The sequence below is a fragment of the Suillus bovinus genome, assembly GCF_016758785.1.
Source record: "Suillus bovinus strain UH-Sbo-P2 chromosome Unknown EDB93scaffold_52, whole genome shotgun sequence".
NCBI classification, from domain to species: Eukaryota; Fungi; Basidiomycota; class Agaricomycetes; order Boletales; family Suillaceae; genus Suillus; species Suillus bovinus.
In genome coordinates this window covers 231990-246403 of record NW_024542108.1, presented here as the reverse complement: position 1 = coordinate 246403, position 14414 = coordinate 231990, and the positions used below count along the sequence as shown (strand labels likewise).

The following is a 14414-nucleotide window of genomic DNA, read 5'->3' as shown; positions in this document are numbered from 1 at the left end:
GGATAGCGTGTTAAACACGGATGCCCAGTACTCCAGGATCTCAGACATTCTTGGCAGTTCCTTGCTTTCTGCCTTTTCTCCGAGGCTTGAAAATGTTTGTAACCCTGCCCAGTACTGCTCCAGATGCATGATCCTGAGCGCCGCTGATGCGATGGCTGCCGGCCTCGCAATGGTGTTTAGGATTCCCTCAGACAATGGTTCCTTTAATGATGCAGATACCTCTGGGTCCACTAGATTCTATGGGATTGGTGAGCTCAACTACCAAAATAATCATCCTATCAAATCCTACCTCGTGCCCCTGTTGAAACCATGCCGGAGATAAATTAATGCACCCGGCAGGTAGGCCAACATCTTCCGAGCGGCATTTGAACCACTCCAGATTGGTTCGCCAATTTCCATTGACCTTCATACTTCTTTCCAGACTCGGAGACAGCAACTCGGTGGCTGCCCAAATTTCCTTCTGTGGTTACCATTGGGTATTTAATATATATTGAGTAACAATCTATATCACACACCTGTGTTTCGGCTGTCAAGGCGTCTGGGAGGTACCATGCAATGATGGTGCCGGACACATCTAGAATGGTGGCAGGTATGTCCACAAACCTTGTCCCCTCATGGCCAGGAGGACATCTCTTAAACAACTTCTCCTCTTTCTCCTCATTGTGCCTGGTGTTCTTTGGGGAGATCAATTTGCTATATCTTGCAATGTCGATGTTCATCTGAACTGTGATGAAGGAATTTGAATGATCAAATGAATTTTCCAAATCTGCAGGAAGACCCACTCGGATTTTTATATGCCTTTATGAGGCGATCTACCAATCGATCGCAGGCCATCACTAGATCAGTGTCTAGGTTAGGAGAGGGTATCACGGGGTCTCCTCCTGTCTTCTCTGCATTGAATTTCTGTGCAGTATATTCAGATGCCTCGTGAGTGACTGTCAGGGCCCAAGTGCACCAGAGGCTTATTTTAATTGAAGAAGTGGAAGAACCATTCATGATGAAGTCGATCTTGGGAAATCAGAAGCTGAATGCTGGACGCCCAGAGGTTGGTGTTAAAGGGGGTGGAGATAGTCAGGATCAGATAAGGGAGCCGAAATACCAGATCATTGGAAGTGTGCTGGATATCAGATATTCATTTGTCCACTCCCGGGGCTCAGATCTCGGCACACTTCACTCAAATTTCAGTAGTTGGAACTTGGCATTTGGTAGGTGGTGAACATGAGGTTCTGATAAGAGAACCTTCCATGATGTTGGCTGTCGAAGATATATTACCATCCATTGCTCAATGAAATACCCAATCATTGGAAGTGTGCTGGATATCAGATATTCGTTAATTGACACCCGGGTCTCGGAACTCGGTATGCTTCACTCGAATTTCGGTAGTTGGAACCTTGCTTCTCATACAGCAATGCAACAGTAATGAACATGCAGCTGCAGGAACTCATTACGCTTCACCCAAATTAGCTACTCAGCAATCGGTACTGCATTGTTTTACAATTATCATTCACCTGTGCCCACCTGTCTATATTATATACCGCCCTCAGCCCACCCGTCTGATATAATATATCCCTGGGCCCACCCGTGTATGTGATAACAAGTACCCTTGGCCGGCCCACCCATCTATCTGATACCCACCTACCTTGACACTCGGCCCACCCATCTAAGATAATATATATCTGGGCCCACCCATGTATGTGATAACACATACCCTCAGCCAGCCCACCTGTCTATCTGATACCCACCTACCTTGACACTCGGCCCACCCATCTAAGATAATATATATCTGGGCCCACCCGTGTATGTGATAACACGTACCCTCGGCTGGCCCACCAGTCTATCTGATACCCACCTTCCTTGACACTCGGCCCACCCATCTAATATAATATATATCTGGGCCCACCCGTGTATGTGACACAATGTACCCTCGGCCGGCCCGCCCATCTAATATAGTATATATCTGGGCCCACTCGTGTATGTGATGACAAGTACCCTCGGCATACCCGTCTCTCTGATACCCACCTACCTTGGTACACCCATCTACATAATATCCCACTACCTCAGCCCATCTGTCTATAGAATATTCATGTCCATCGGCCCACTCATCTACTCTACATATTCCACACATGGGCCCACCCGCCTCCATCGGAAATAATATCCCTCCCGGCCCATCTATCAACATTGAGGATATACATCACATCGGCCCATCATCTGCTGGCCCGTCTTATACAGGATATTATGTAGGTCGGGTGACCCGTACAATACGGAAATATGTCACTGTAATATGTGCCTTTGCAAAGTCTATGTGCAGCCGCTCAGGAAACTCTGTGTTGAAGCCATCGGCCGAACCCCTGGACTTGATAGATTCGACATAGTGAACCATTGAGTGCAGTTTAGGTATGTTGAAGTCTCCACATACGCCAAGGTCCACAAAAATATGCTCATGTTCATGAAATTCATCTAGTGCATATTGCAGAGCGTTCAGGGACTGCAAAGTATGCGAATGAAACTGCACATAATATATAAAATCGAGAACAGGCGTGGGCTGCTTGAGCTACCTTCGGTTGGACAGCACCAGCCAAGACTGCTAACCTTTCGACAGGATATGACTCAATCCATTGTTTTGAATCATGAAAGGGTACAGGTTCATCAGGAACTTCCTCAACATGCACCTGCTGATGTTGCCGCACAGTACAATTCAAGGCAGGGCCAGTGTCTTCAGCAACTTCAGTGATAGGGGGGCAGGCCAGTGGGTCTGGTGGGTTGAAATCTGTGTATGTATCAGGGTTCATGTCTGTCTCATGGGATTGATCATCTTTACAGTCTCCATCCTCATTGGCATCGATAGGGTCGTCTCAGTGAGCAGTTGAATATCCTTCAATATATTGTAATCTCGCACTGATTTGTAATTTGAAACAGCACATTATAAGCATGTTGTATCTTGGATACATCCACCTGTGTCCCTCCGTATGTTGAGTTTTTTTCTCCTCATTCTCATTTTGCTTCACTGAACCCCATTGACTTGTAGATGGGACACAAAAAAATGGTACCAGAAGGTGCAGTGGCCCTCAGTGGTGCTGGTGGCCCTGAGCAGGCTGATCAACCCCCCGAACATCAGGTTCAGTGAACTTCTGCCAAGCAACAAGCACTTGGTAAGGCTGAGTACACTATTCATTGTTTATACCTAACATCATTTCTTTCAGATCAAGAAGCACAAGGCAAAGAAACCAGGAAGACTTTGAAGTATGCCACTCAGGCACTTCGCAGCCGGCAAGTGCTCGAAGAGATCAATGACTTCAACAATCTGGATCCCGAGTCAGAGGAGGAGCCTGGCAGCAATGATGACCTTGATGATGAGGATTCAACGGTAATGTATTTGGTCATACTGAATTGCAAGTGTGTTCTAAATTATGGTTTATACCACCACAGTTTTCATTTTTGTCGGTTGCGCTCAATGCCAAGGCACACACCCATGCTGGCACTGCAGTATGAACACCTGTTTATCTCAAGGAGCCAGGCAACCAGTGTGTCCCTCCAATGCTCACCCCGTGGATACATCATGTTCCCCCACCTATGGCATCAGTTCAAGGTTTGCGCCCACTCAACTTAACAGTGCCCAACACCGTCCTGTCTGGTCCTGGGGGACATGTAAGTAAGGTCATTTGCATGGTACTCCCCACTGAGTTGCTTGTACAGGGAATGCCAACACCTTTGAGTGGTGGGCCAGCAGACCTACCACCAGGCACTAGATTTAATGCATGGACGGGCATGTTTGACAGCATCTCGGATATCTCCAGCCATGAGCTCACAGCAGCCAATCAACACAGTTCACCCTCACCCTTTGCACAGATCCCTGGTACTCAGAGTCTCAAACGGCCAGCACCTGCACTGGGTATGGCTGAGGGCTTACAGGTAGTCCAAAAAGTCAAGCTCGGTGATGGTGGTAGCCAGGGTCAAGTTCATTGCAGTGACTTCGATGGACTTTATTCAACCATCATACAACTAGCCGTAAGTCACTATCAGTGTATCCTTACCAATAGTTTGATTTATCTCAATGATGTCGTCGAATGTCGGGACTGGTCCGCTGAGGCATGGAATGCAGCCTGTTGTGCCAATGGAGTCAAAGTTGAATACGATGAAGATGCATACAAACTGGTATGTTCTCACATTTCAGATACTGTTGTTTAGTTGCTTGTTGTCCCACAGATCACATCACGCGGCTCAAATTTACGGAGTGAACTCAAGAACCTCATGCGCCCACTGGTTGAAGCCAATTTTGGCTTCGTCAATGAAAAGACACCAGTGATAGTTAAGGTGAATGCTACACTAGCAGCAGCTGTGGTGGAGAATCGTAAAATTTTGATGTATAAGGTATGTTGATTTGAGTAGCTGGCACAAGGCACTCATGGCTAGCAATAGGACTGTCAGGCGTGCAAAGGTGCTTACGAGACAGACATCATTCTGAAAGGAATGATCAAGTGGTGTTATGACAAGAAATCTTCGACAGGTGTCAAATATCCAACCTACTTCAAGGATGCAGAGAGTGGCAGCACTATGTTTGGGATTGTTGTGGCACTGTTAACCGTGGTGAGTGTGTCTAGCTGACTCAGAGACTTGCGGCATTGATTGCTATTAGGTCGAAGTGTGCCTCATGGAGTGGATAACTGGAACGAGGGTGATCAAGAAGTTTAACAAGGAGCAGTATGTGTCCATGTTTGGGGCTCACTATGAACTATTAGTGCACTTTCACGAAGGCACCAAGCAAGCCAACATCGTGCCGAAAATTTGCAAGAGGCTTTTGAAGCATGCTTGGTAAGTACAACTTCGATCCTATTATCTACAGAGTCTTACTATCATACACCAGTCGTCATGCAAGTGTTCCTGATGACCCGATTGCTGCAGGATCCATCCAACAATTCACAATGGATGAGTCTGCAGCTGCAGCTGCTGAATGGGAATGTCGTGAGGAGTCTGATTCAGAGGGTGACAAGATGTAGGCAAGAGTGTGCCAGTGTATGGCCTGTCGTCTTAAGGTACAATATGTACAATGACAATGCAAATAATGTTTTTCGAGTCTATTGGATGGAGCTGCGTGTATTTGAAGGGGTGAATACAATGCCTAAGTACCTAAGCCTACCTGCCAATCCAAAGCCAATGCCTATGTAAAAAAATGCCCACCATGCCCATCAGGAACCTATGGTAGACAGGGCCTGTATACATATCCCGGACTTACCTAGAGTGATAACCAGCCTACATAGGCTACATAGGCTCGCATAGGCACCGTTCTTTTTCCTGATATATCTTCAGTGAGTAGTGATGGAAAAATCCAGTTCGGTCCGGTTCTCCAGGAAATTAGGAGAACCGTGGACCAGACCATCGGTTTGGTCCGAAAATGGTCCGGTTCTGGTTCAGTGAGGGTTTGAACTGAGAACCGGACCATCCAAACTATATATAAAAATTTCGTCAAGAAAAATTATATTGAAACACGCCCAACAACAGATGCATTATGTAATACTAAATGCTACTTTCACTCACTTAGTACTCATGCTCAGCACTTGCACTCTCCTGGCTTGCATTGGCACCTGCATGTTCTGAATCAGACCCAGGCATCATACAGGAGTAGTCCAACGACGTCCACCTGCTTGTCAGGTACCCCATGGTTTTTTCAATGGAGTCTCACCAGCTTACATGTGTCATCGCTATCACTTCAATTTCATTTTCTTGACCTCTTTGTTCTCAGTCCTCTGCACAAGGCCGTTCCCACTCCTCAGAACCGCAAAGAAGCACACTTCTCAGGCATTTATTCCACTGCCACCACAGCTCATCCAGTGCCCATGATACAGTTACTGGTGATTCTACCCTCGTTTATGCTGATGCATTCTGAACTGTTCTTTTTGCATTATGTATGACATGGATACCAAATGTTTTGTCATCTCTGCCTATAAGTACTACACTTAAACTACATACTGACTTGCCATTGGTTCGAACAGGTTCGAACCTGTTCAGAACTGGTTCTGCAATTCTGCACGTCCCCGAACCACGGACCGGACCAACGGTTCGGTCCTCCCTATTGCCCGAACCTTGAACCGGACTTCGGTCAGGTTCGAACCGCGGTTCAGAACCGGACCTGGCTATCACTATCAGTGAGATGTGACAGATTATCATTGATCAAAACATTCAGCTCTCCATCTCTTAAATTTAAACTGGCGAAATAAAATAATAACAGCAAAAGGCATCTCCACCAATCACATGAGTTCGTTAGTGAGGTCGTAAGTGTTCATTTCAGTCGTTTTGCAGATGTATCTGCGGGGGTTTGCCGTGTAAAAGTAAAATATTACATAATGTGCTGTGCTTCGACGCGGAGTTGCTGGTGCTCTTTACAACTCACCTCCTCCCAAATCGGCTTGGTTATTATCGTCGCGGATCTCAGTGTCTTGTTATTATAGCCTATGATTAGATTGTATCTTCCCTGATTAAATTCTGCATGAACATTCTAGGGTCATCAATTACCATGCCAAACAATCATGTCCACTTTAAACTTTGGATTGCCTTATTTCTAGGGTGAAGATCCGGACTTGTATTCATTATCTGACTATCATAGGCAGTCTGGCTGCCCACGCATATAATGTCTAGGAAAGCACTCTTCTTACTAATATCTCATCGCTCACTACACGATCTCTTACTCTTCCTCAGCTATCCGCATGCTCATATTCACCAGTGTTATTTGGCTGGACCTATGTCTGGCTAGCGCCGCAGCCTATATGGTCAAGCAGTTATTCGGCAAGAAGAACCCTGCACCATATCCCCCTGGACCTCCGGGGTGGCCTCTCGTTGGGAACATCGCAGACATACCTCACAACAAGGCCTGGCTTACCTTTGCAAAGTGGGGCAAAAAATATGGCGAGTGCCTCATGTTTCCTAGCACGATTTATTTTAATTACATGCTGTGCAGGTGACATCTTGCATGTCGACGTTCTGGGTCGGCACATCATTGTACTGAATTCTGTCAAGGCAGCGATGGAGTTGCTAGACAAAAAAAGCTCTATCTACTCTGACCGTCCAGTTTTTACAATGAGTGGTGAACTTGTTGGCTGGAAGGACAGTTTGGCTTTTCTCTCTTATGGTGACCGTTTTTCGCTATTACCGCAAGAACATCTACCGCGTCATTGGCAGTCGCACCGCTGTAAATGTCTACGAACCGAGTGAGGAGATCGAGGTTCGCCGATTCCTGAAGCGCGTGTTTGCACAACCTGAGCAACTGGACGCACATATCCGACAGTATGTAGTATTTGTCATTGCACGAATGAGGTCTTGATTTTTTTCCAGCACCGCTGGCGCTATCATTCTGCGAATCTCTTATGGATATGAAGTGAAGGATAACAATGATCCTTTCGTCGATCTGGTAGGCCGTGCAATGCACCATTTATCGCAGGCTGGCGATACTGGTGCCTTCATGGTGGACATCATGCCATGGTGTAAGACTGCAGCGTTCTGACGTTTGTTGTGAGCTGAATATCTCTAGTGGCCAATGTTCCCGAGTGGTTTCCTGGTGCTGGATTCCAGTGCCCTGGCCCGTGAATGGCGCCAGACCCTCAAAGAGACTGTTGATGCACCATACAAATTCGCCAAAGATCAGATAGTAACATCAACATCTACAATTTGATGATCACGGGTTGAACATATTACAGGCTGCCGGAATTGCCCCAATGTCTTACGCCTCGAATCTGTTGAAAGGTCGTACCTTGTCTGCGGAGGAGGATCACATGGTGAAATGGTCTGCTCAATCCCTATACGCCGGTGGTGCCGACACGGTTAGCTTCTCCCAGACTAATCAGCATATTTTCAAACTAACATCTGTTTCCACAGACAGTTTCTACAATTTATTCGATTTTCCTGGCGATGACACTGTTCCCTAATGTGCAGAAGAAGGCTCAGGCTGAAATAGATGCTGTTGTTGGCACTGACCGTCTTCCCTCCTTCGCAGACCGCGACTCCCTCCCCTATATTGAGGCCCTTGTGAAGGAATCACTGCGCTGGAATGTTGTCGTCCCTGCAGGTATGTGTTTATCGTATTCTTTTCATTGCAGAGCAGTATCAATCACCTAAAGACAGGTGTCGTCCACTGCGTCTCTGAGGACGATATCTATGACGGGTACTACATTCCGAAAGGATCCATGATCATGCCTAACATCTGGTTAGTGCTCGCATTTATGTAGATTCGACATGATAGAATTCCACGCCAGGTCCATGCTCAATGACCCGCAGACATATGCTAACCCCTCGCAGTTCAACCCTGAACGTTTCTTAGATAATGATGGAAGGGGTCCCGAGCGCGAGCCTCGCACGATCAGCTTTGGCTTTGGTAGACGGTACGCATGGAGCTGATTTTGAGTGAAATGCTAACTTCCTGCTCCGCAGGATTTGCCCAGGTATGTTCAACTCACAGAGGCACTCTCGAGAAAACAGTATTGTGATGTTTGCTTGCTTTTGATGTGCAGGTATCCACCTTGCTGACGCTTCCATCTGGATATCTACTGTGATGTCGCTCGCTGTGTTCGATATTTCCAAGATCGTCGAGAACGGCGTTGAGCAAACCCCCGAGGTTGACTTCTCATCAGGCTTGGTCAGGTATGTGGCGCATCCTATCGCGATCGTAGTGCTTGTTTGAATAGACGTACTCCCAGTCACCCCAAACCCTTCAAGTGCTCTATCAAGCCTCGCTCTGCGAAAGCTATTGAGCTCATTCAGCAGGATGTTAACTATTAAAGGCATGAAAATGATTCTTGTTATTTAATTATGTCATGCATCCCGAGTCATGCATATCTTCTCACCATGCCGAATCAATGTTACTTATGTCAATGGACACCCATAATGCGCGTGGCAGGTACTTCGACAACACAAGGATGCATTGTCTGTTGTGAGAGTTCGAGTTCATCGTTGGTGCGGGGTTGAGAGCGAAAGAGTGAGGATAGCTGGTCGACGTCTCGCGACTAGGAAACAAGATTAATGATGTATCGAAAGGCATAACAAAATCACTAGAAGCAAAGATATAGTTGTGCATATGCTGCAATGCTAGCTCTGACTGTATTGATGACCACGAGTTTGTGGTGGAGATGCACAGCAGAGAAATAGTACGATCAAAGCCCACCAGGGAATGGATGGTGGTTGTGTGGGTGCTGTACCTGGAGCAGAAGATGTCGCGGATGTCGAGGCATCGGCAGGCTGAGTCTGCGATGATGACTGCTGGGCTTGGCCGTGCAACCGTTGCGAGAGTCACGAACTAAAAGAGGTTGTGGGATGAGGTTCGGCTTCTTCGTCAGCGCCGAGTCAAGGTCGAGGCAGGAATGAGGAAAGGGTAGACAGTAGCACACGAAAATCTGAGCGCGAAGGTGTGGAGAGTTGCTGGAGTTCGTTTGGTGCACCATGTTGGGGTCGAAAGCGCCGAAGGAGTGAAGAAGGAGTGCATGTAGATGGAATGCCGAAGGCCTTGAGGGTCGCGAAGGTTCTGTCGCGTCACTACTACTTTGGGGTCGAACACGGCGGAGGAGTGAGGAAAGGCGAGAGAGGAGCACATTGACAGAGGAATGGGGGGTGTGTACCATCCGTTGAGAACTGAGAGAAAAATGTCGGTGAAAGCTCATTGAGACCGTCAAACTGGTCATGACAACATGTAGCGTCAGCCTAGAATGATACTGTAATAATGAATGAGAAGAATTGTAAACATGGCACGTACTTCCAAAAACGACTTGCCATCGAGCGAAGAGCGGGGTGTGTGCTGTACTGCTGAATCGTCTTAAGACGTCTTCTGTTTGAGTCTGTCTTTTGGTGCCTATCGGCAGAGTCGGGCAGACATTGTCGGTGAGAAAGAGCGGGTGGGTGATATGTCGACACTCACAAGATTGGTACCAATAGTCAGTAAGTCTTTTAGGTCAACTTCGTTGAGGATGATATGAATGACCCATGCATGTGCGTTGCTGTTCTTGCAACCGGTGACTATAACTTTTCCGTCGAGGGAAAGGGCTGCAGAGTGCAAATCATTGACTTATTCATGCTGGAGGGGTGGACCAACTTGGAGGTTGGTGTCAAGATTCCATAGACGCGCTGTTTTATCCTGTGATGTACTTGCAAAAAGGCGGTTGTTCTGATACAAGGAGATGGCGTAGACAAAGTCGGTGTGACCTTCAAGGATGCTGCTGCCCAGTGGCAGTGTCGAATATGCTAATCAAGCAATATGAACCAGTGATGAGCGCTTGAGCTTCTTTCCGTCCGATACTCCACACCAAGCTGCGGACTCTTGCTGTCCCATCGCAGGATCCATTCGCTACTCGCTCACCATCTCCACTCCAGTACAATGCACACACAACATTGGTGTGTCCCGTCCAAATCGCAATGGCATTTCTGTCCTCGACGTTCCACAACCTGACTTTCCCGTCATCGCTTGCGCTGGTTACTGTTTTTTTTATTCGGAGACAATGCTATGGACTGCACTGTGCTTCCCTCGTCTCTCCAGTCTTTGCCTGTCCGTGTGCCGCTTTCTAGGTCTCATAGTCGGAGTGAGTCGTCCAACGAACATGTGATGACGTGTCGTCCGCCAGGTAAGTACACGATACCATTTACCCAGCTGGTATGGCCTCGCACCGTCTGGGATGGCGTGATTACTAGAGTCTTACTGGTAGAGGAAGACATGGTCCGTGCTTGAAATCTGAACTCTTGCAGTCTACTCCGCACGCTTCTTCCGGCTCATCTTCGAGCTCTAGCATTCGATCTTAACAATGACGCTTTAACTGGGTATAAGAAGGTATCGCAAGCTGACATATAGAGCCGATGCATATAGATAAACATTTGGACAACCTACGTGATCATTCACCTGCCAGTCCTAGTGAAAATCAGATGTGGCCATTTCCACGAGCTGCCACGCAGATGTACTGGTACTGTTGCTATGCGTATGACCATCAGCAATATTATACTCACTAGATCTAAAAGCTCGCATACCTATTTTTTTTCACCAACATGGGTGTTCTGTTACAAGCATTTGCCATTTACTTGGTGGAACAGGGTTTTACGACAAATTCTCGAGAGAAGGATGAACGTTGGTCTGCTCCTCTACGACTGTGACACGCTCCCGACAGACTCCGCTCCGAACATGGTCAAACATTGCCGCTACCTCGTCTACACCCCCAGGGGTCCCTACTCCATTGGTACCAAGAAGACACGCGTATACGAAACTATCAATATGGAAACAACGGACCTCGCGGCCGATATTGCAATCTCAGTATAGACGATATTACTTTTCTCACTGTTACCCTTTGTCGAAATCCCACTCTCGACGAGCTACAGCACGAGTTACGGGAACACGCAGCGGTGTTTTGGTATCTGTACGCACTTTTTGTTCCCGCTTTCGTGGCTGGCAGCATTTCCCTAAGAATTCCGTTCCTTCATTAGAAGACTGGTGGGTGAGCCGCAGATATCGTCATATATGCCGATATATAAAAATATTTTTGTTATATTGAAATACAGTATGGCAAAGTCCCAACGCTATGTATAGCGTCGGAAAACCACCGTAATGCACCTAGCTGGGAGACTCGCGAAATCTCTGAGGTCTTGCCTCGTGGTAGAAACAGGCAATTCGAACTCATGTCAATCAAGATCTTGACCTTTTAAATTTTGAGTTTCTCGGACATGATCTACTTCACCATCTCGACATGATTATTAACGTTGTTGTACGTTGTACTCTGCTTCCGTGCGATTATTATTAGATCACCTGAATCATCATTGCCGTTGCATCAAATTGAATGATGATCCAAGTACCTGCGTGAACTTGAGCACCAGGAAGGTAATTGACAGTGTACCTTTTCTTATCTGTAACCTTGTAGAGTGATTTATCGTACCTCGCAAGCATAGAGGTCAAGGTAATTGGGCGTTGGGAGGTGAACAATGACTTGTTTAACTTCGAGTTGACTTTGGTTTTGCAGTTTTTTTGTATATGTAACAGTCACCTGGGCTTGTTTCCGGTCAGAGGGTGCTTATGGGGTCCTGTGGACCTGATTGATGATCGTCACATGCAATGCCTTTCACTGCTAGTCCCCAATTGGCATTCGGGTCCGAGCATTTCTTTTGCTAGGAACGTTACCACTAAACTTGAAGTAGCTGCATCATGATGCGAACGATTCAGAGATGGGACTTGACTAGGACTCCTTGAGGACTCGCAGATGCGCTCTAGTTGCTTCTATTGGTGCCATGGTTTCTTCCTTCTGCACAGGCGGAAGAACACTGTTTCAAAATAGGAGGCCGGTCACCTTGGGCTTGGGAAAGTTTTCCATATTTAGTTATGGCGACGAGTACGTACGCTTCACTCATCCTTCCTGCTCTAGATCATGCCAGTCCTCGGCCTTCGGATCAAGTAACGATGCGTCTCTCACTGCAGGCAAACATATTTCAGGCTTAGGCTGTGGCAAAATACTAGTATATACTACGGCCAACAAGGAGCACGTCAGCTTCATGCCGAATTAGTAGATGGGCTAGCGTGATGAATCTTGATGTGATACCTTATCCGAACCAACCTCGGTCACGTCCATTTCATTACCGAAGCTGCCGCTGCGGTGCAATTCCAGTTAGTAGAAATGCCTGCTCTGCCTGATGGACCTCCACGTTCAACTCCCCCTCACTCTCCTGTCAAAATGACTTTCCCCGCTGTCTTTGCAACTAACGAGAGTCGTGAGTGCCCCTCATTACTTTTCTTGACGAGTCTTCCAACTAAGCGTGTGCTTAGCGGACCCAAATCGCATTGGCCCTTACAACTATGTCCCTACGGAGTGGATATGTATCCTTGTGAGTGATGTTGTTTAATCCTCTCTCATCCACTTCAAATTCCTTCCTTAGTTCATAGCGTTGTACGGCATTTCGACTGGTATGAATTTTTACTATCGACTCTACTCGATCATGACTTGACGTCTTCAGTCCTCCACTTGGGCCAGGCACTCAAATCTAGACTATGGTGGATGATTCCAACTGCGACATTGGCCGGTGTCCTGGAAGTACTCGGATGGAGCGCCAGGTTATGGTCCAGCCAAAACCCGAAACTTTTAACCCCTTATGAGATGCAGTGAGTGTTCAATCAGAAATATTCATTCCCAATCCCACTCAAACGTTTCCACTACAGGCTCGTCGGCACTATCATTGCACCCACCCCGCTTGTCGCAGCTAACTTTATCATCCTTGGCAAGATAATCAACCAAGTTGGACCCCAGTACAGCCGTCTAACCCCAAAGTTATGTTAGTGATGCTCTGATACTGTTAGCATTCAGTTACTGATCTAGTGCAGACACCATCATTTTTTGTTCCTTTGTTAGTATTATACATTCGAGTATTGTTCATCTTTCATATCTTTTTTTTTAACTCTTAGGATGTTGTTTGCTTGATCGTACAAGCTCTTGGAGGTGCATCCGCTGCGCGCGCCGTTAGCCAGGAAACAAGTGCTGCAACGGTATGTCCATTATCCATTATTTCTTATAACACTTGCTTCATAAAGTCAGGGTGCGAACATTATGTTAGGAGGAATTGCGGCCCAGCTCTGTGCGTAACGAGGGTCTTCCAATATTTTCGCTCTCATTGCTTACCCTTCGCTCTCTAGTTGCTATAGTGGTCTACGTCTCTTTGGCGTCCGAGTTTTTCTTGCGTTTGAAATATGATGCACCCTTCCGCCACGTTGAGCAGCCCCGCGTATTGGAGAAGGGTCAACGTGCGGTGAGCAAGAACTTGCGAGTTCTGATTTTTGCCATGTCATTCTGCACTCTCTGCATCTTCATTCGGTTAGCGCCCAACGCATCTTCTTACCGGCAGTTATTGATATGCTTAATTCATCACTAGTTCCATTTATCGTACTGTAGAGCTCGCCGGCGGGTGGTTCGGACCAGTGATCACGACTCAGCGCTACTTCGGTACGTCATCATCCGTTTCGCTGGGAATACCTTTTTATAATGCTCTATTATCGATAGATTGGCTCGATGGTGCCATGGTCACTCTCGCTATCTACACCCTCAATTTCTTTCACCCGGGTAACTGGCTGAACAAAGACGTCCCGACCGCTCATCTTTCAGAACGAGTAGCCGATGAAGAAGCCGCTGACGAAGATGCTGCGATTTAGGTTTTAGCGATTACATGTACATCGGCTCTGCTCATCATTTAGTTATTAATCTGTCAACGCTTCTCGGATAATTCTTACTCGGACAGATATTGGACGGCGTGTTTTAGCGATAAGCTTTTCACATACGTAGATGTTGAAACTTGACGCCATATATACCCATTCTCGCTGGAACCGAAGCTTAGTAATTGTGTGTGGCTGTGCTCTGAAGACATGATGTCATCTACACTTCCGCTCATCCATGTCGCCCCTTTGCATATATGCTGGCAGCCATGGT

General features: G+C 46.9%; 5 protein-coding genes across 5 annotated transcripts; 3 read left to right on the top strand and 2 right to left on the bottom strand.

Moving 5' to 3' along the window:
- EDB93DRAFT_1072823 (uncharacterized protein) lies at positions 1-710 on the bottom strand (the record flags this gene model as incomplete). Its single annotated transcript, XM_041444998.1, has 3 exons — positions 1-237; positions 290-460; positions 516-710. Coding segments are annotated over 3 exons (603 nt in total), but the record flags the coding sequence as incomplete, so codon positions are not given.
- Positions 711-2233: 1523 nt separating this feature from the next.
- On the bottom strand, positions 2234-2518 carry EDB93DRAFT_1090011 (uncharacterized protein; the record flags this gene model as incomplete). Its single annotated transcript, XM_041446250.1, has 1 exon — positions 2234-2518. A coding segment is annotated over one exon (285 nt), but the record flags the coding sequence as incomplete, so codon positions are not given.
- Positions 2519-2928: 410 nt separating this feature from the next.
- On the top strand, positions 2929-4994 carry EDB93DRAFT_1252986 (uncharacterized protein; the record flags this gene model as incomplete). The annotated part of the gene is made up of 11 exons (XM_041453369.1): positions 2929-2964; positions 3026-3115; positions 3254-3364; positions 3427-3483; positions 3508-3645; positions 3694-3949; positions 4004-4152; positions 4204-4368; positions 4417-4584; positions 4634-4809; positions 4862-4994. The coding sequence occupies 11 exons, from the start codon at positions 2929-2931 to the stop codon at positions 4992-4994; spliced, it is 1479 nt and encodes a 492-aa protein (XP_041305130.1).
- Positions 4995-6698: 1704 nt separating this feature from the next.
- Positions 6699-8763, top strand: EDB93DRAFT_1241948 (cytochrome P450; the record flags this gene model as incomplete). Its single annotated transcript, XM_041451950.1, has 11 exons — positions 6699-6897; positions 6950-7083; positions 7148-7275; positions 7324-7470; positions 7537-7636; positions 7686-7808; positions 7864-8053; positions 8110-8191; positions 8241-8359; positions 8496-8625; positions 8682-8763. The coding sequence occupies 11 exons, from the start codon at positions 6699-6701 to the stop codon at positions 8761-8763; spliced, it is 1434 nt and encodes a 477-aa protein (XP_041305129.1).
- Positions 8764-12617: 3854 nt separating this feature from the next.
- On the top strand, positions 12618-14140 carry EDB93DRAFT_1252984 (RTA1 like protein-domain-containing protein; the record flags this gene model as incomplete). Its single annotated transcript, XM_041453368.1, has 11 exons — positions 12618-12711; positions 12767-12825; positions 12877-12904; positions 12955-13099; positions 13157-13269; positions 13319-13341; positions 13400-13480; positions 13530-13569; positions 13628-13805; positions 13864-13934; positions 13992-14140. 11 exons carry the CDS (start codon positions 12618-12620, stop codon positions 14138-14140), a joined length of 981 nt encoding a protein of 326 aa, XP_041305128.1.
- Positions 14141-14414: the final 274 nt, after the last annotated feature.